The 19,475-nt window shown below is 37.4% G+C and overlaps 1 protein-coding gene across 10 annotated transcripts in view; it reads left to right on the forward strand.

Moving 5' to 3' along the window:
• Positions 1-526: 526 nt before the first annotated feature.
• spir (spire type actin nucleation factor) overlaps positions 527-19,475 on the forward strand; it is a 422,518-nt gene continuing 403,569 nt past the window's right edge. For 2 of the 10 annotated variants that reach the window (XM_067767510.1, XM_067767520.1), the window contains exons 1-2: positions 527-794; positions 7,390-8,421. In XM_067767510.1, the coding sequence (XP_067623611.1) occupies positions 7,677-8,421 (745 nt within the window). In that variant the 5' untranslated portion in view covers positions 527-794; positions 7,390-7,676. Of the gene's footprint in view, positions 795-6,222; positions 6,808-7,389; positions 8,422-19,475 lie in introns of all 10 variants that reach the window. The other 8 variants (XM_067767511.1, XM_067767514.1, XM_067767513.1 and 5 more) reach the window with 8 other exon arrangements.

Consider the following 19,475-nt stretch of genomic DNA (forward strand, 5'->3'; position numbering starts at 1 on the left):
GCCTTGTTGGAGGGTCATAACCCTTTAAACGGTTAAGCGCCAATCAAGTGAGTAAGTCAATATTTTCCTGAAGAGTATAATACCTCTTGGCAGCGATTTTTCAAGTAAGCCCCACGCCATGTCGGTACGTACATACATATGAATTTACGTATTCGTACTCATGTTATGAACGTAAATATATGTATAACGACAACAATACGACTTTGTGCTTTAGCTTACAGCCACAACTTTACCATTTTCGGTACATAAATAAACTTTTATACATGGAAACCGCTACCGGTGCGAAGATTGGAATCAAAACAAAAACCGAAGAAAACTTGATATTTGTTTGTTTACCTATTTCGTTTACAAATTCTTCGTTCAGTTAAACTAGAGAGACAAAAAAAGACTTGCTCAAGTTTCGTTAATATTACGCTCGCATTAAGCTATGGCGCGCTCCACCCTGAGCGTTAAAACCGAATGAATGAATGAAGTGACAGCTGCTCGTTTAGTAACCCGCTAATGTGACATTAGTAGCGAACGGGCGATGTTGTATTAAAGACGTATTTTTGAAAATATTACGCGAGGCGAAGTGATTATGGAATGCAATCAAAATATATAAGAATATAAAAAGAAACAAAAAATGTTTTAATCGAGATAAGAGTTAACAGAATGATGCAGTGAAAAAGAAATTATGTAAAAAAATAAAAATATTTAAAATGTGAAAAAACCAAAAAAAGTTTAAACATTGATATTTAAAAATATCTTTATATATGCATATGTATGTGAGTATGCTACTTCACACATACCAAAAAGTAAGTGTTTTGCAAAAGTGACAAATTGCTAATTAAAAAAATAAAGCAAATAATTATAGAAAAAAGGCAAAACTACAAAGAACCCGCGATCTTAAAAATAATTAGAATAATAATAATGAGAATAGCACAAAAGGGCAAATTTAGTGTGAATAAATGAAGTGTGAAATATCTTTTATCACAATTCAAAATATTGAATAATTGAGAAATGTGGTTTGAGTGTAAAAATGACAAGCCTAAACATTTCAAGGTTACCCATGGCCCATGGTTACTATATGCGGTGCGCTGTTTGTGTTCTTTTGCACCTGATATGCGCATTCGGGGGAGTGTGTTTGTATGCGTTTTCCGCAATTGTCAGGATATGTGGTTTTGCAGTGAAAAAATATGTTGCTGTTGGCATTTAGTAAGAAGAGTCTACATTTTAATAGATATTGCTCACCTGCTGCGCAAAGCAAGTTAATTTTAAATAATGACGCCAACTTAGTTCTGACTGATGACAGCTCAATGTGTACTACGACTAGATGGTCATTTGTAAGGACACTGAAATGCAACAAGGACATGCATAAGTAAAATCAATATTTGTAGTGTGAAATTTTTATAATAGTAGTAGTAGTTTAAATAATTTTTTACATATAAAAGGCTGTGAAAATTTGAAGTCGAAAAACAGGCAAAAAAAAAAAATTATAAAAAGTTCATCTTCTCTACATTGCTTGTGACTGAACTCCTCCTAAACGACTAGAGTGATTTTAATGAAAGTTTGTGTGGATGTTCTTTCTTATGTTTCCGGGAAGTGACCGAGGGCCAATCCCTTCAAAATAAATAATAATAATGGTCCGATTTGCCTGAAATATAGTACAGGCGTACTTCCTTCACTAGTTCAATATTTGGGAAACTTTTTTTCCGGGAATTGGACCAGAGACCGGATTTTTCGAAACACTCTTATTAGTTGAGCGATTTGCAGAAACTTTAGTGCATGGGTTCCTCTTGGAAAAGCTTAATATCTGTTTCCTTTTTACACGCTTATATTAGCTTCACTTGTATGTATGCTTGTTTGTAACTCTCTAGACTAGGCGCGCAAAGGAGAGTTAGACCCATCTGTCGGCAGTTATTTAAGACTCCCGGCAGTGGTTAAATAACTCGCTACAAAACGATTTGTGCTTAATAGCGGAGACACGAACCTCTGTGCTACGGCGTGTATCAGTTTTTTTTTTTTAATTATATGTTATATTTCAAGCAATAGGAATAAGGTTCGAGCAATTTGTTTGCGATTTGTTAGAAATTTATTAATTGGGCAGCCTTTCGAATAGGTCAATCTTATAACGTCGGTCCAATGCCAAAGTCACGAATGTGCATATTTGATGTGTTGAGAAAAACCCGTAAGACATTGTTAAAAATAGAGATTTAATTAATAGAGATTTAATTTTGTATTTTTCAACCACTATTGGAAGGTTTACTTTTGGAAACCACTAAGTAATGTTAATTGAAAAATGATTTTTTTATTTTTTTATTTTTTCAAAAACATGCACATTTGTTGTTTTGGCTTTGCAAAATTTTACATATATAATATTTCGTTTAAACAAAAATGGCACATTCGTGACTTTGGCATTGTACCGACGATATATAAAAACTAAGGGGTAGCTTTATAACTCAAGATTTGTAAGCGTATTTCAGTTCAATATGTTAAACCGTTTCTTAGATATTGGCCAAAATATGGACCAGGGTTCTATTGTGCTTTCACAATATGGGCAACAAATTTAATGTGTTAGTAACTGTTCTAACAAAGGCGGTGGGTAATAAGACGAAGGAGATATAAAACGGAGTTATAGGAAAAGATTTAGTAGAAAACGAGGCGATACATGTGTACACAGATATGTCCAAAGTAGTGGAAGGAGTCGGGCCTGCGGTATACTGTACTGATCCGGAAATAAACAGATCCTACATGCTGTCGGATTACTTTAGCGTTTTCCAAGCGGAAATATTAGCTGTAGCCAAAGCAGGAGAGAATAGCTTAAGCTGCAACCGTGTTAACTTTCATATTGACAGTCAAGCAGCAATTAAGGGAATAATCTCGCATAGCACAGCATCTAAATGCGTGTTAGAGTGTAAGCATTCTCTGGAGAGAATCGGGACAGGGAGAAGTATACATCTATATTGGGTCGGAGGGCATATGGGAATAGATGGGAATGATAAAGCGGATGAACTAGCTAAAAAGGGCGCATCCCTTGAAGCTTGCTCCGTAGACGTCCCAATTTGACTGGGCGAGATTAAGCGATGGCGAGAGGTGCACACGATCGACCAAGCGGGAAAGATGAGGGTTCCAGCGCGGGGCTGTAAAGTGTCGAAGAATATGTGTAGGTCTTACAACTAACTATGTGTAGTAGTGTGGAGTGATACCCTATGGATTTTTTGTTTTTTGTAATGGTCTAGCAATGAAAAGTTGTCTTTATAAGAGTTAACCAAAACCACCAAATATTATTCTCGTAGGATGGCGTTTTGAGGTGCCTCCAGCCCCAAGAAGTTGGGAAAAATTTTAAATGGTGTTTTACAGTTTTTTGTTGATAAGAGTATGTTTCTAATCAAGTGTATAAGTAAGAGTTTTACAGGCACATAGTAGGCCATGTAAATCTGTAGGCTTTGAAATCAATGAGCACAATAACAACAAGCGAAAGTAAATCAATGACAAACAAAATTGTACCTACCGTAGTTTTCAAAGTTTAGTTGCGTTGGGGCACCTCTAAACATACGACGAGTGAGATACAAATTTTCAACCTTATTTCTGGCCTAGAAAGGCAACTTTCTGGAGGGCAGCCAAAAGCGATTTCGAAAAAAAATAAATTCACTCCACCCTAATGTGTAGGTCTTAGACTAACAAAGCTGCTTCTATCATTAGAAAGAGAGGACTGTAGACTTATGACGGGTATTCTGACTGGACACTGCCTTCTGGCGTCACATGCCTTTAAATTAGGCTTGGTCAGTGATAGCAGATGTTGGAAGTGCGGGCTGGAGGAGGAAACGCTCGAACGCGTTCTGTGCTCGTGCCATGCGCTTGCCACGCTAAGACTCCAGCGATTAGGAGTGATACCGCTGTCAGATCTGGAAGCAGCAAATGGCTTAAGTCCTAGAAAGATTCTTGTATTTGCCAAGAGGGCGGAGTTATTTTATAACATAGGTCGTGGTTTTTGATAGGGGGTTTTTTTTAGTTTGGTCGTTAAAACAATCTTCTGGTGACACTACGGACTCATTCAGTCTATGTGAGGTCCTCATGGATCGGCCAGTTCAACCTAACCTAATCATGTTGATTTAGGGTAAGTTTCTGTTTTACCCCCGGATTCTAGTGTGGTAACAACATTCTTCACCACGGTAACGAAATCATGTGGCTACTTTTACACCCTTTTGGTATTCTACCTGCGAAAGTAGCCGGATAATTTTTTACCCACAAAAGTAGGTGGTTACATCGAAATAACCACACAACAGCTGTTGTTCAGAAAAGACCAAAACTGAAAAATAAAGATTTGTAAGCGCAAATAAGTAAAGATAATAGTAAAAAAGTGTTGCCTCTTGCTATACATATTTGTTAACATTATGTACTTTCACAGAATAAATTACAATATACCTATGTAGAAACCTAACAGACATAATATGCATATACACATCGTCTCGTTTATTCGTTGACCTCGTATCTACAAGTGAGACATTTTCGGTAAAGCGAACACGGTTGCCACACCATGTTTTCATTTGGGACCAAAATTCATCGAAAAAAAGAACCAAATTTTTGTTTTATTTTATTAGTATAAAATACAAAATTTTAGGATGTTTCTATATAAAATTTTACTAAATATAGTGAAGACTTTCCTTTAATTCAAGCTAAACAAACAAATATATGGGCTTGCAACCAAAAATGATACTATATTTTGACATAGGATAAGTCTATATCTTCCACCAACCAAACGTTGTGAACCTAGTTTTGGTCACAAAGCTCTTGGTTCCAGCATTATGTTGTTGATTGCAATGAAGGAAAATGTATGGTGCAGTTAGGTTTTAGTAAGAAACGGTTCACAATTTGCGTTCTGGTATTACCGTGTATGTGGAAAACTCAGTAAATCATAAATGAAACTAGGCAATTTTGTTAGTGCTATTTTTATAGATCTTACCTTTTCTCTTAGCGTTTAAACTTAATATCAGAGCCTAGATTCAGTAAGTGTGAGTTTTGATCCCAGGGCTCAGGGGTTCTGCTAGCACCTACGGGAATAATTTTATACAAAACATTTCTTCCGAAATCAAAACTCTTTTGCATTTGCTTCCTTCTGTCTTCGAGTTAAAATATTTCTTGTGCGAAGATACTTAGTTTTCAATTACCTTGCGTGGCTTAACACCACAATAGTCCTGGAATTCCTTGAACTCATTGAGCTGGGTGAGAAAGATTTAAATATCAAAGTTCCAAACGAGAAGTAATGCATCGAATTTCTTTGTATAAGTTTTGAAAGTGTTAGGCTCACGACAGAGTGCTCGCTATAAGCTATGCTAGGCGAGACGAAATTTTTATTTTCATATATTTTACATAGTGTTGTATAACCGATCGAAATATCTAGCCATTATTAATATTATTATAAAACAAGAGTTTTTTTTTTTTGATTAGTCGGTTATTTCATCAACAATTAACGACAATGTGTTTGCCAACACTATTCTTTTTAATGCCTGGCTTAATTATATCTTAGGTGAAATGTTAATGTTCTGGTACATTTTGCTGACTGAGCAATTTTTTATGGTGAGAGTTCCATTGAAGTAAATCCAAAAATTATATGGGGGCTAACGAAAGCATGGCGAATTTTTGGGCAATATTGTGAATTTTTACCTGAGTGAAAAATAAAGAAAAGTACCAATCATGGCTACTGCCTAAAAAGGACCAAAACTGAAGAAAAGGGATCAGCGGACCAAATGGGGTTGGAAGGGACCATTTTTGGTCCAAATGGACCAAAGTGGCAACCGTGAAAGCGAAGAAAACTACCATTCAAATTTCTCCACAGACACTGGTGAGTTTCTTGGTGATGACACCGTTACCACTTGGTCCAGAATCGCGAATAAAAGAACTGGTAACGATATTCGGTTACATAATGTTCTGGGAACTATTTTATCGGTAACGCTCAGAATCGAGGCGTTAATGTTAAAAGTTAAGCGTCAGACCGTCAGCAGAGAAATGGCATGTTAAGAGTGTCCCAAAAATATATGCATATAATCTTTCTAAATCTTATCTTTAAGGTCAATTCTTCAAACAACATATGCTTTATAATTTTGTTTAAACGCCAAAAAATCACTACACGTAAAGGTCTTTTGTGCTTCATAGGATTTTATAACTGTAAACTCTACATGTCCAACTTTTCTTTTGCATTGCGACTTTAATTTCACCAGCATATATAAAATATAATTTTTATAGCTCAACCTAAGATGCTTTGAGGTGTTCGCAATAGATAACGATAACGTGTTGAGAAACGTCATTCACGGCGCTCATTGTGAATCACGCGACAAATAACGGAAAATTAGCGAAAGTAGAAATACAAAGCAACAGCATAAGCCCAAAGCAAACTTAACAATTAACACGAAGCGGACAAAATTAACTAAACTAAATTTAACTTAACAAAAAAATAATTAATTACCTATAATAAAATAATCAAACATAAAAACCAACAACAACAACTACTACATAACTACTTTAACGCAATTTTTATGAATAAAAATAAAAATATATAAAAAAAACACCTCAAAACAATATCGAGAGCACTTTGTGCTCAGTGAACAGCAACAACAAAAAAAGCCGCATGGAAAATTATTTTTGTTTTTTTCATGTCAAATTAAATTTTGTGATTGCCCAAACTTAATTTTTGTTCCCATATTTATGTGCTAATTAATTTATTGTGAAAAATTCTATTTGTTTTCTAATTTGTTTGTGTAAAGGAGTGAAAGAAATTTGATACGCAAAACACACAAATTTATAAAAAGCGACAACGGAAAGGCGGTATATGTGAGTTAAACAACAACAACCGCAAAGATCAGACAAATTTGTAGTGCATTTCAAACAACGATAAAAGTCCAGTTGAGGGGTCGACTGCTAATACGCTACCAAAAAGAAGACAAAAAAGAAAAATTTTATCTCTGTCCGGAGTTATTTGCAGTTGAAGTTGGCGATTTTTATGTAGTTGTTGTAATATTGTTGTACCCACAAAAAAAAATTGTGAACATACATAAGAGTTTTGCGTGGATATAGTTTTGGTCTTCATACTGATGTTGAACCCGCCCATGATAATTTTTTATAAGCGCGCCGAAGGCCGCCAATGCAGAAAGGTGTTCTGCGCAAAAATACTATGGATCGCACCCTCGATTTCGGCGGGACCCGCGGGTAATTTTTCGGTTTTTCGTCAATATCCTTTGAACGAGTTAACATTTTTATTTTTCGCCTTCGGATTAACTGATGTCAAGACGCGTCGTTTGACACCTCTCTCGATACTTTTGGTAGCGTATTAGCAGCCGATCCCTCAACTAGTCTTTTACCCAAACCAAACAACAAATTTATCAAATGTGAAAATTTCAACCACAACAACAAAAGCAACAACAACAACAACAACAAATGCATGAACAAAAATCTGACCCACTCTAATTTAAATGTTAAATTTTGTGCAAAAATTAAATATTTTATGTGTCTGCGTGCAAGCGAGGAAAAAAATTGTTTGTCTTGTAACTAAATGAAAGTGAAACGTCTTAAGCGTCTAAGCGATAACGAAACAGCTTGAAACCCAATTAGTTTCAAATAAAACAGTCAAAAACGCACTTTGTTTAAAATCAAAATTAATAACTAAAATTCCAAAAAAAATTCTTTCACATATCACACCAAATATGACTGAGGAAAACAACAACAACAACAACAATACAAATAATATAACAAAAACAAATCACAACAACATAAATAATCAAAAATTGCACGATACCGGTGGCGGTGGTGGCAGCAGCAGCAACAACATCAGCATCAACACAGATGCCATCAACATCAAATTTCAAACCGAACTTGAAGTCAGCCAAAAACTTGCACCACCACCTACACTAATGATCAACTCTGATAGCGAGGAAGGTTTTCTTTCCACCTCACCAGACAGTAATAACGGTGAACACATGCAACAGTCGCACAGTAAATGCAGCACAGCTACAAATGTGTGTAGCAGCACCACACTGGATGCCAGCAACACCATCACAGCTGTTGATTCACCTACCACAATGACGTCGTCTTCAGCACCACAAATGCCACCGCCTGTGTATCTCTGCACGAACGCTGAGAATTGTGTGACATTAAAAAATATTTTGGATTCATTCAAGTCACCACTCTCGGAAGAGCAGGCTTGGGCTTTATTACATCAATTTATGTTGGTCTATCGTCAAGTGGCTGCTGCTGGTCAGAAACATATTTTCAATGATCTGGAAATACCAGATGGAATTGAAAATTTAAATTTACATCGTGATGGTGCTGTGCATTGCTCGTGGTCGGATGTGCAGCTGAAACAGAAGCAGCAGAATGTGCTACGCAAGAAGGGTTTAGAAGTGCAGCAGCAACATCAGCAGGAAGTGGAAGCGAACTCGGAGCCACAAGGTAAGTGCCAGTTTTTAAGTTTTCTTTTCGTTTTTCGATGTCCTTTTAAAAACTCTTCAATGGTATGGCGATACTTTAGCCAATCGAAATTTCAAGAGACATTTTATGGTTCGAAATTTTCTGATCTCTTGTGCGCTGTTGATGACATACAACGAGATCTATGTTCTTGTGTGGAGGCAGATTTCATTTCAAACCGCTATATCTCATAAATTATGTTTAAGGAGCACAAGTTGCCGTTTGTCTTTCATGTCTTAAGAGCCCGCAAATGTCCTGGCACCTGATTGGGTTCTTCCGTTTGTTCATCAAACAAATTCTGATAACACTATGAACAAATTCAGTCTATGCGAGGTCTTTATTGACCGGCCAGTTCAACCCAACGTAGCATATGCCGTCTTCCAGTGGGTTTTACAGCTCCGGCTCACGCTCAATTCTCACGGGAATGCTCTGGATCATTGAGAGACTTGAGAAGCAGATGTCGTGAAATTTTCGCACACGTGAAATGTGATAGGCAGATGTCGCCGCTGTTTTTCATTTCATTCATACGGCGAAAGGCTAAGCAGCGACATCTATTTTTGAAAAAGTAGGTTTATTAAAGGCAGCGTTGCCAAACTGAAAAGAAGTAATTAACAAATTATCTGGCTCACAAATTGAACCAGATTTCTATCTGGATTTATCTGGCTCAAATCGTTGTTGTTGCATTTACATGCAAAATTATTTATCTGGCTCGGGATTTTGCCACCGGATGATGGCTATGAATGAGCAAGAAACTTCTTTGGCAGTTCGTTTCAATGAGTTTAGCTTTTCTTTGTTATACTCAAAATTAAAAGCCCAGACTTTCTTAGAGCAAACATGCCGATCTACTGGGTTGATTTTATTAATTCAAGTCTTTAAATGGCACCTATCTAGAGGGTGGGAGGGCGGTATGGCCTAGAATGTTTAATGTGGTCATACTAAATCGTTCCCGAGATGGTCGGGCTAGTACCTTAATAGTGCTTGTTACCGGAACATAATGGATCTGCATCCGGCAAAGGACCATTAACATCGATAACACTTGCTAAGGCCTTCTCGAAGTGTCTTCATCGCTAAAGCAACAACAGCAAAAGGGGAGAGGAAGGGTAGAGGAAAATGGAGAGATAAAGTAGAAGAGAGATACAAAGATAGGCTTAGAAGAATGAAAGGGAGCGGAAGGATTGTAATGGGAAAGAAATAGGGGAAGAGGAGAGTAGGAGTAAGAAATGTAGGTGTTCACCAAAAGTTAACACTAAACAAAAAAGCTTTTCCAAGAAACACTTAATTTCTGAAACACAGACGTGTTTAGTTTGGTTATACATTTTTATGTTATTTAAGACCCAATTATTGTTCTTTAACCCGAGTGGGGCTTCTAAAATATTCATAGTCTCTGTACTACTTTCGATGCTGAAAGAACCGACTTTCGTATTCGCCCCGCATTTGACAGCTCTCTACATTCCGGCTGCCAGTTGATACAGCAAGCATGCTTGTTGGGATAAGTAGGATACTTTACAGAGCTTTCGGTCTACTGTCGTAACATGCTATCTTCTTATATCTCCCTTATTCCCTTGCAAGTGCTAGGCCGTATATTATTTGCAAAATCGTGTCATAAGTTCATTCATCTCATTAAGTAACAGTAGATGGATTGACATTCGTCGCGAAAATGGCCTGTGGGCGAGGTGTTATATCTTGCATCCGCTTTCTGGTGTATGTACCGTCTATGTAGAGTATATTGACATATCTCCGCTGTTTGGTTAATGTGAAATGCCTTCACAGCTTTTCCTACACTAGTTCCTTTTATACCTTTGCATATGTAGTTAGTTATGTTAGGTACTCATCCCAGATGACCTTCGGCTTCGCCTGAGCCTGGAACTATCTTTACCATAGCGTGGCGTTGATGACAGGGGTCTTGTCCAGTTTCAGATGGTAAATGGAATTGTGGCTGTGCTAACTCGAAGTATCTGCAAGTCAGTCAATAATTTTACGTTCTCTGACTCTTGCAATGCCTTCCGAACATAAGATCAATACGATTACAGGCACGATCGTTGTTACCGCCAGCCGTCCTTAAGCGCTTAAGAAAATATTTTTACGGAACTCATAAATTTCCATAAGGCATCTTAATGACTCCCATTACTGGCCACAGTAAAAATGAAGATAAAAAGGCGAAAGGTTTTCGAAATGTATATAGACGAGGCTAACAGCTCCACCATTGGGCTATCTCCAGAGGACTAGACAATAAACGCAATGAATTTGCTATGGATCAACCAGAAGGATTGTGATTCCTCAAAGACCGTATGCCCATATTTGGATAAGCACGGAACAAGCTTCCTTATTTTACTAATAAGATCTACAGTGAGAGTAAAAATCGTCGTCGTTAATGTACCGACAATCGACGAAGTCTGGGCGAGTAGGAAGAGGGGTCAACCCACGACTACAGAAGATTTAGATTTCAAGCGTTATGATTTTAGACAGAGGTAAGAAATGTGGTTCTACGATCGTACTTAAGTTCATACGAAAAATTATTTGGATTTTTGAATACTAATTATTTATAATTAGTATTATATTAGTATTATAATGTCTGCATCCAGTATGCAGCGAGGACCTTCACATTGGACAAAAAAGTCGCCGAATGCTGCTACGTATTGTTTTTTATATTAACCTAACCTAAGATATGTTCAGAACTGGATACAAAATATTTTTTGATAGGATCTTTAGTTTGGAATAGATGAGGCAAGAGATCCTTCTCTACTGCTTAAGGAAATATGAAAAAGTAAGTGGTCTACTGGGAATCACTAAGAACATATCTAGCTAAGCGATTGCGGCTCCGTTTCGGCACTCGGTAGGGGCATTCGGTGGACAAGAAATTCTTCGAATAGAAGTTTGGGAAATACCCATGCAAGCCCTCTCAACCTTATTTTGCTCATCAAACCATGTTATTTAACTTTCAAGTGCTAGTGTTTTTAAAAAGTTCAGTCTTTATTGCCGCAACGGCTAAAACCAGTGGAAAAAGAAGTGAAAGACTTGCAGTCCACTCAAAATACAATTTCTTAATTCTAAAACTTCCAAACACAATAGAAAATTAAACAAATGTCTTTCAATTCTTCAACGCCTTTTCTTCTTCTTATCGTAAATTGTATGCAATGCGCGTGACTGAAGCAAGCAATCAATTTTATGAATAAAAAAATCTGTGACCACACATTTGGAGATATTTGGGGTGGTCTTTTTTTTTTTGCTTTCAACTTTCTGCTCTGATGGTATTTGAAAAGAGAGAGTTTTTTTGAAAGGCCGCGTGATGCATTTAATTTTGATAACATACCAATGCCAATTACCAAATGCCAACTTCACCAACCTCACCAACTCTACCAACTTTTCAAGCTTTGCTTTAAGTGCCACTGATTTTTTCTGACTTTTAACTCCTTCATTTTTTGTTTCGTACTTTACTGATTATTTGATGCCAAAGTAATTTGCTTACATATTTGTTTGTTTGGTATACAATGAAATAACGTTGGCCGCCGGATTGCGACCAAATTTGTGGGTAAGGTCATTCATGTTTTGGTTTGGCGTTTTGAACAAATGGCGAGCGAGCGACCGAACAAACAAACAACAGCGGCACATGATGCCAAAAGCCGTCAACAACAAGTTGTTACTACTGACCCAAACACCTCAACAATGAGTAAATAGGATTTAAAAATGTTGCTTATATATGTGTACATACACACGAGGGATGTCTGATATGTTTGTGGTACTCAATTAAATTAAGGCGTCTAAAAAAGCGGCTCTCTGGGTGCTAGCGGATTCAGTGGAACATTGGCGGTAAGGCGGTGTAACTCTGTGCGATGTTGAGTAATTGCGTCGATACCGATGGTGACGTCACTTGCGCTGATACATCATTTCGCACCGTAGTGAAATTTTTGCGTCATCGGTGGAAGTGCAGCCAATAGATGTGTTATTTAAGAAGAGTTTCTACTAATCTGCATAGTGCGATTGACGCCATCGCATCACGCTACGAAATGGTGTACAATGGTGACGCACTTCAGCTAATGGCGCATAGATTTTACTTACAATTGTTGAGGGAATATGAAGAGCGCCATCTGTTAACATATCGATTTTAGTTCTCTTGGCACTTGATGTCAGCTATGACGCTGACTTCATTATTCACCATAAAGATAAGTGACACTACCCAGCTATACTAAATGACAAAAATCAAATGCAGCGGCGTCATTTATCCTCTACGAGATATCCAACTCTTCTAAGTTACGTAAAGGAATCGCTCTGAAAGTCTACCGATTCCCACTTTTGCTTGTGCAAACACAATTACCGACATGCTCTTACAGGTTAACTGGCGCAACAAGTGAGATAGAGGAAGCCACATTTAAGCCGTAAAAGAGTGCGTTCATGTCGGAATCATACAGGTAAAGATAAGAAACTAACAAATTATCTGGCTCAGAAATTGAACCAGACTTCTATCTGAGTTTACCTGACTGAAATCGTTGTTGTTGCATTTACATGAAAAATTTGTTATCTGGCTACCGATGGTTACGACGATATGATGGCTTATATGTCAGTTAATCGAAATCAATGCAGGTGAATCAGTTGAACTAGCTTTGCCATCACCTGATTCGCCTTGCCTGTATGATTCCACCATGAGTGCATTGATATTGGAGCTGCGATAACAGCACATACGTTTAACAGAACTGTGAGTCAAGCAGCAGTTCAATCGAAGAGTGACGCATGGTGCTCTATACTTTCATTTCCCTTACGACAATCACAGCTAGCTCGAAGCACCAAAGATAATGTAATGCGCGCTTTCCTTTTATAATTTTCAGAGATACATTGGCAGCTAGTATCGCAGATCTAATATGAATGCATTCTTAGTTACCGAGACCTGATTGTAGACACCTAACCCGCCTTAAATATAATCATTTCCCCCATATTTGGAAACAGGTAAAGATTGTTTTTATAACAAGGGCCGAAAGTTCCCCCAATCAGAACCAGGCGCATCTGCCTATCACCTTTTTCTCCGCATTCTAGAAAAACTCGTTAACGATTATACCATATGTTGGGCAGGCCTCTCTATTCTTTTACACACTAAACACGCATAAAATGATACGCATTGCTGGCAGTCTTGAACATAGCCGGTGTCTTCAGTAACATTCCTCCCGGAGCCATTATCTCGTCCTCAACCATCCTGCTAGAGAAACATGTGACTAAAGGAGTCAATAACTTTCTAACCAACAGTGGGAGATAGACAGGACGCAGGCTGTTGCATACAAGCAACACACAAGAAGGCGTTCTCTCTCTGCTATTTTACGTGATATCGTTTCGAGTTTGATCCGAAAAGACCGATCAGTTTAATATCATCCAGAATTTGGAACACGAAACCAAGGTTCGCTTAGCACAACTATTAGAGTCGCATGGCACTGTTCTCTAGTAAGAGAGCAACCGGTAGTTCATGGAGCTTTTCACCCGAATTAGTTTAAGCTATTCAAAAATGTGGTTTAAATAAGGACCCATCTACCCTTATAAACAATTAATTTATAAAATAATTTGTGAAAAATTTATACAACATGACACCAAAAGGGACAAGACGGGAGGTATATCGGTCATACCATGTGAATCCTCTTCTTCTCTCCGGGGGATGCCATTTAAACCCGCACTAATGCGATGATTTAAATGTTGGCAAACAGTGCCCGTATTACGTGTTACGATCAGTTACTGAAACCCATTTGCACTCAAGCGATAACTATGCAACTCTCAAACTTTTTTAAAAATTAAAATATGTTATAAATCTGACGAGTACTGTTGTTGTTGTTGTTATTGTAGCGACAAGGTTGCTCCCCGAAGGCTTTGGGGAGTTTTATCGATGTGATGGTCCTTTACCGGATACAGATCCGGCACGCTCCGATACCACAGCACCATTAAGGTGCTAGCCCGACCATCTCGGGAACGATTTATGTGGCCACATTAAACGTTCAGGCCATTCCCTCCCTCCCCACCCCCAGGTTCTATGTTCGTCTGTTAGTGAAACAGGATTCGCCGCGAATAGGTGAGGTTGACAATTGGAGAAGCTATATATTGCGCTGGCAACCTGAAGGGCTGCGCTACACAGCCCCTTGAATCTGGTATTTTAGTCGCCTCTTACGACAGGCATACCTACCCGGGTATATTCTGATCCCCTAACCCGCTGGGGGACTGACGAGTACTATTTGTCGCTAGTTCAAATATACCATTAATCCGATCCACGATTTCAGAGCTTTTGTGATTTGAAAAATGATTTTCGATCACGGATCGGAACACGTAATACGGACCAAGACATCACCAAAGCCATACCTTGTTGTTGTACACCTTTTCCAGTTTTTTTGTTTTTATCCAAACGTTAAGGGGCTTTCTGTCGTAAGAGGCGACTAAAATCTGCTGACACGAAATTTCGAGAGCCTAAACGCGCTACAGGCGCTATGGCGGCCACCGTGGTGTGATGGGTAGCGTGCTCCGCCTATCACACCGTATGCCGTGGGTTCAACTCCCGGGCAAAGCAACATCAAAATTTTAGAAATAAGATTTTTCAATTAGAAGAAAATTTTTCTAAGCGGGGTCGCCCCTCGGCAGTGTTTGGCAAGCACTCCAGGTGTATTTCTGCCATGAAAAGCTCTCAGTGAAAACTCATCTGCTTTGCAGATGCCGTTCGGAGTCGGCATAAAACATGTAGGTCCCGTCCGGCCAATTTGTAGGGAAAATCAAGAGGAGCACGACGCAAATTGGAAGAGAAGCTCGGCCTTAGATCTCTTCGGAGGTTATCGCGCCTTACATTTATTTATTTTATTTTTAAACGCGCTACAGACACAGAACTTAATAGCTTAGAATATACCTGCGGTGAGCATACCTGTCGTAAAATACTAATAAATAGATCCGAAAGTTTGAAGGGTAAAAAAATCGACGCGGACTGCCAACATCCGCAACACTACTACAAACTTACGACGAGAGTTTTGCGACTACAACAACAACAACAACTATCGCGTTGAGATGTTTCTCGCTTGCAAACTGTTTGAGATTTTGAGCTGATTTCATAGCAAGCGAGAGGCTACCTAGATAGACCAACCGCTCATGCCCAGAACGTTTTTTTGGCATATGAATTAATAATATTTTGAGTATTAACAAACATGCGTGCGTACATATTGCCTTGTTACTAGTTTATCAACGACTAAACTAGTGCGATAATTTTGCTCTAACCAACACAGCCGCAGTTTCAATTTAGTGACCACTGATCTAAACTTTTGAGTTATCAGTCATCCCTCGCACTTATAAGAGTGCAGCGCAGCACTATAACAACAACAGTTAGTCCGCTAGATTGTAATTTATCAGTTCAAGCTTTAACTTGAGCTGTAGCGTATAGCGGAAAAGTTAGTGTTTAAGTCAACCTGGTAGGTAGTCAACGCAAGACCAAAAATAACACTTGCCGTGTGTGTGTGAACACTTATTTATATGAACATATTTGGTATTTTCTTTTAAGTTTTTTTAAATTTTATTTATTGTTGTTGCAGCTTATTTTGATTACCATGAAATGAATGCACACGAAAAAGATCAGACCAATTTGTGTACCAACCCCGCAAAAGCGGAAAACTTTAACTAGTAAGAGTTAACCAACAGCAACACCTCCAGTCCAGCAACCGCTTCAACACGTCTAACAACATTTTCTGTTTTTGTTATTCTATTTATTGTTTGTTGTGGTTGTAACAACACTCACACGTCACTTGTTAGTTGCTGCGTCAAACGCATCGAGCTCTGAGCTTATCAATAATGTTAGTTTCACGCTTTTCGCGTACGAGCGCTTGTCCGTTGCACGATTGAGTTGAAGCTGGTGTTGGTGGGCCGGTAGAGTTTCATAGACCTTTGGCTAGTTACTGTACTAAGTTTAGTAGCATAAGTTAGTTTTGGGATGCTTTTGCTGATCGTTGTGGTGTGCTGTTGTCTACTTGTGCTATGGTCAACTGGGAGCTGGAATTTTTTTGGTTAGACATTTTTTTTTTTTTAATTGTAGATAAGCTCTTTTTGTTTTCTTGGTGAAAATGAAAGCGTACAAGGAAAGTAATATTGGGTTGTTGGTTTTTTCATTTTTGTTTTTTTTTTTTTTTTGTTTATTTATATGAAATCGGTATCATTAGGTCTTGTCTACAACTATTTTTGTTGTTTTTTCTATTCCTCTTCTTACACTTGTTATTGCTGTGATCCACATTTGTTATTTTTTCACTCTCCTACTAAAAAAATGTACTCTGATAACATTAAATTTGCCACTCGCTAATTTCGCCTATTGAAACAAATAAAAAAAATTTTGTTTTTACCTTTTCGTGTGTGTTTGAGCAGCTGATTGTGTTTCATAGTTTCTTGCGAAAAAATGTTAACCGGAAAAACGAAATTTCTTGAGCTTATTAAAATGTGTTTGTCCAAAAAAAATCAGGTTTTATTAGAAATACTTAGCGCACTACAGTTTTCTCTTTTGTTGAGGAAATTTATAATAACAAAGCAAAGTTTTTTTTTATTGTTTTTGTTAAAGTCGTGAATGGGTGAGCAAATATGATGCGCGGAGAGATGGTGATAATGATAGTGAGTTTTTAGATATGAGCTAACTTTAAAATAAACTAATTAGCTACAATAGATCTAATCAGCACACCTACACATGTCAATATCGGTGACGTAATGATAACTTTTTTAAATAACTTTAGATATCTGAAATAATACGAAGTGCCGTATTATTTTAGAGCTATCCCTATTCGTTTTTGTTTTTTGTTTTTTAATTCTTTACTTTACTTTGTTCTGGATGATAAAAAAAACATTTTTTTCTTGGAAGAAAAGCCATTTTCGTATTACAGCGTAATAACATAATGCAATAATAAAGGTGATGATGTCAACAACATAACCTCACTTTTTCGGCAGCTCTATTTGCCAGTATTTACTTGTACTACAAAAGTATTAAATACTGATTGTTTCATTTTTCATACAACTTTCCCAAAAAAATCAGTTTTCTGCTAAATTTTGTCTATAATATTTTGGAGAATACAAAGTCACGTTAATATTTAGGTATGTCTAAAAAAGTCTGGTAGGGCTTATATTGTTATTATAGTAAAATCTACTCCGGTTGTAGTAAAATTCAAAGACAGTTATGTATGATAGCCAACCCTTTAAATTATGCATGCCGAGCTTGACAGAATAAAGAAAAACGTCAACGGGATGAGAACACCTGAATATTCATTTCATCATGCGTAATAATGTTTGATCAAGTTTTGTTAATAATCAATTTTTTTTTTCCTCCAACATACACTGTAAGTGCTTTATGTTAAAATCCTCATTTGGCAGTTCTGCATTCGGATTTTAACACTTTTTTAAAAAGTAGATTAATAATGAATAGTAATTTCTTAGATGCTGAATTTTTTGATCCTAAGCTTTATCATGTTTTTCGTAAGGATAGAGATGCAACAAAGACTGGCCTAAATAGAGGAGGTGGTGTGCTGATTGCCGCCCGGGTCGGTCTCCAGGCCTCGCTTATTTCTTTAACTGTTAGTGACACGCTTCTTGATCAACTTTGTGTGCGGATTCATGGCTCTCTGGGTCAACTGCTCATTTGTGCTTCATACATTCCGCCGTCCAGCCCAGAAAGTATTTATAAGGCTCATGTAAATAATATCTTAAATCTTAAGCGAAGTTCAGGAGAAACGCAGCTATGTGTTCTGGGGGATTTTAATTTAAGTAATGTTAGCTGGATCTCTCTTGAAAACAATCTCTATTTAACTCCTACTAATATTAACAGCTCTTATGAATCGTATCTTATTGATAATTGTGGAGGGGTTGGTTTATCTCAAATTAACAGTTTCCATAATTCTTTACATCGCACTCTTGATTTAATTTTTGTAACTAATAATATTAGTTTTGTTATCTCGGAACCTGCGTCTTCAATTTCGCCACCAAACTTGCATCACCTGCCCTTAAAGCTTGAAATTCAGTTCTTTGAGTATTTCTGTATTCCTACATCAAATATGAAAAAATCGTTCAATTTTCGAAGATGTGATTTTAATCGTTTAAATCCTGCTTTACGTGGAGTTGATTGGGATGCTATGCTTGGCGAAAGTGAAGTTGGAAAGTCTTTCAATGTATTTAAAAATGAAATTCATAAGATTTGCGAAAAAATCGTGCCGATATATAAAAATAAAATTTACAAATCTCCCTGGCACAATAGTGCGCTCAAACATCTAAAAAATTTGAGAAACAAGTTCTTTAAAAAATATAAGTTTACTAATCAGCGTCGATTTTATGATTTGTTTATTGTTTATAAGAAAAAATTTAACAATCTTAATAAGTCTTTATATGCTAAGTACGTCAGAAATTTTGAGGTAAACATCAAGAGCAATCCGAAGAACTTTTGGAATTACATTAACTCCATGAAGAGCGTATCTAGCATACCGAAATCAGTAAGCTACAATAATATTACTGCCAACTCTGTTAATGATGCTGCTAATCTCTTTGCTGACTTCTTCTCGGCGAATTTTATCACAGATAATGATTTAACTGTGGAAGATACAGATAACATACACAAGTTAATTAAGTCTCCCTCTGCTAATAATTTTGGGTCACTTACTCTCACTGAGGCAGACATAATTGAGGGGATTATAAAACTTAAAAATTCCTCCAGAACTGATGTTGATAATCTTTCAGTTATTCTATTGAAAAATTGTCCTTCTCTAGTACGACCCTTAATGATTATATTCAATAAATCATTGGAATCGGGTATTTTTATTGATGACTGGAAACAAGCATCCGTCACTCCCATTTTTAAGTCTGGCAACAAAAGTAACTGTTCTAATTACAGGCCTATTTCCAAATTGTCTACAACTTCGAAGCTATTTGAATGTGTTGTCAATGACAAGCTTTACTTTAGCATTAAACACCTGATTTGCGCCAATCAACATGGTTTTGTCCCGGCCAGATCCACATTAACGAACCTCGCTGTCTTTTCTGAGGATTGCTACGCGGCATTTAGGCGGGGTTTTCAGGTTGAT

This window comes from Eurosta solidaginis, chromosome 2, assembly GCF_040869045.1.
Source record: "Eurosta solidaginis isolate ZX-2024a chromosome 2, ASM4086904v1, whole genome shotgun sequence".
Classification (NCBI taxonomy): Eukaryota; Metazoa; Arthropoda; class Insecta; order Diptera; family Tephritidae; genus Eurosta; species Eurosta solidaginis.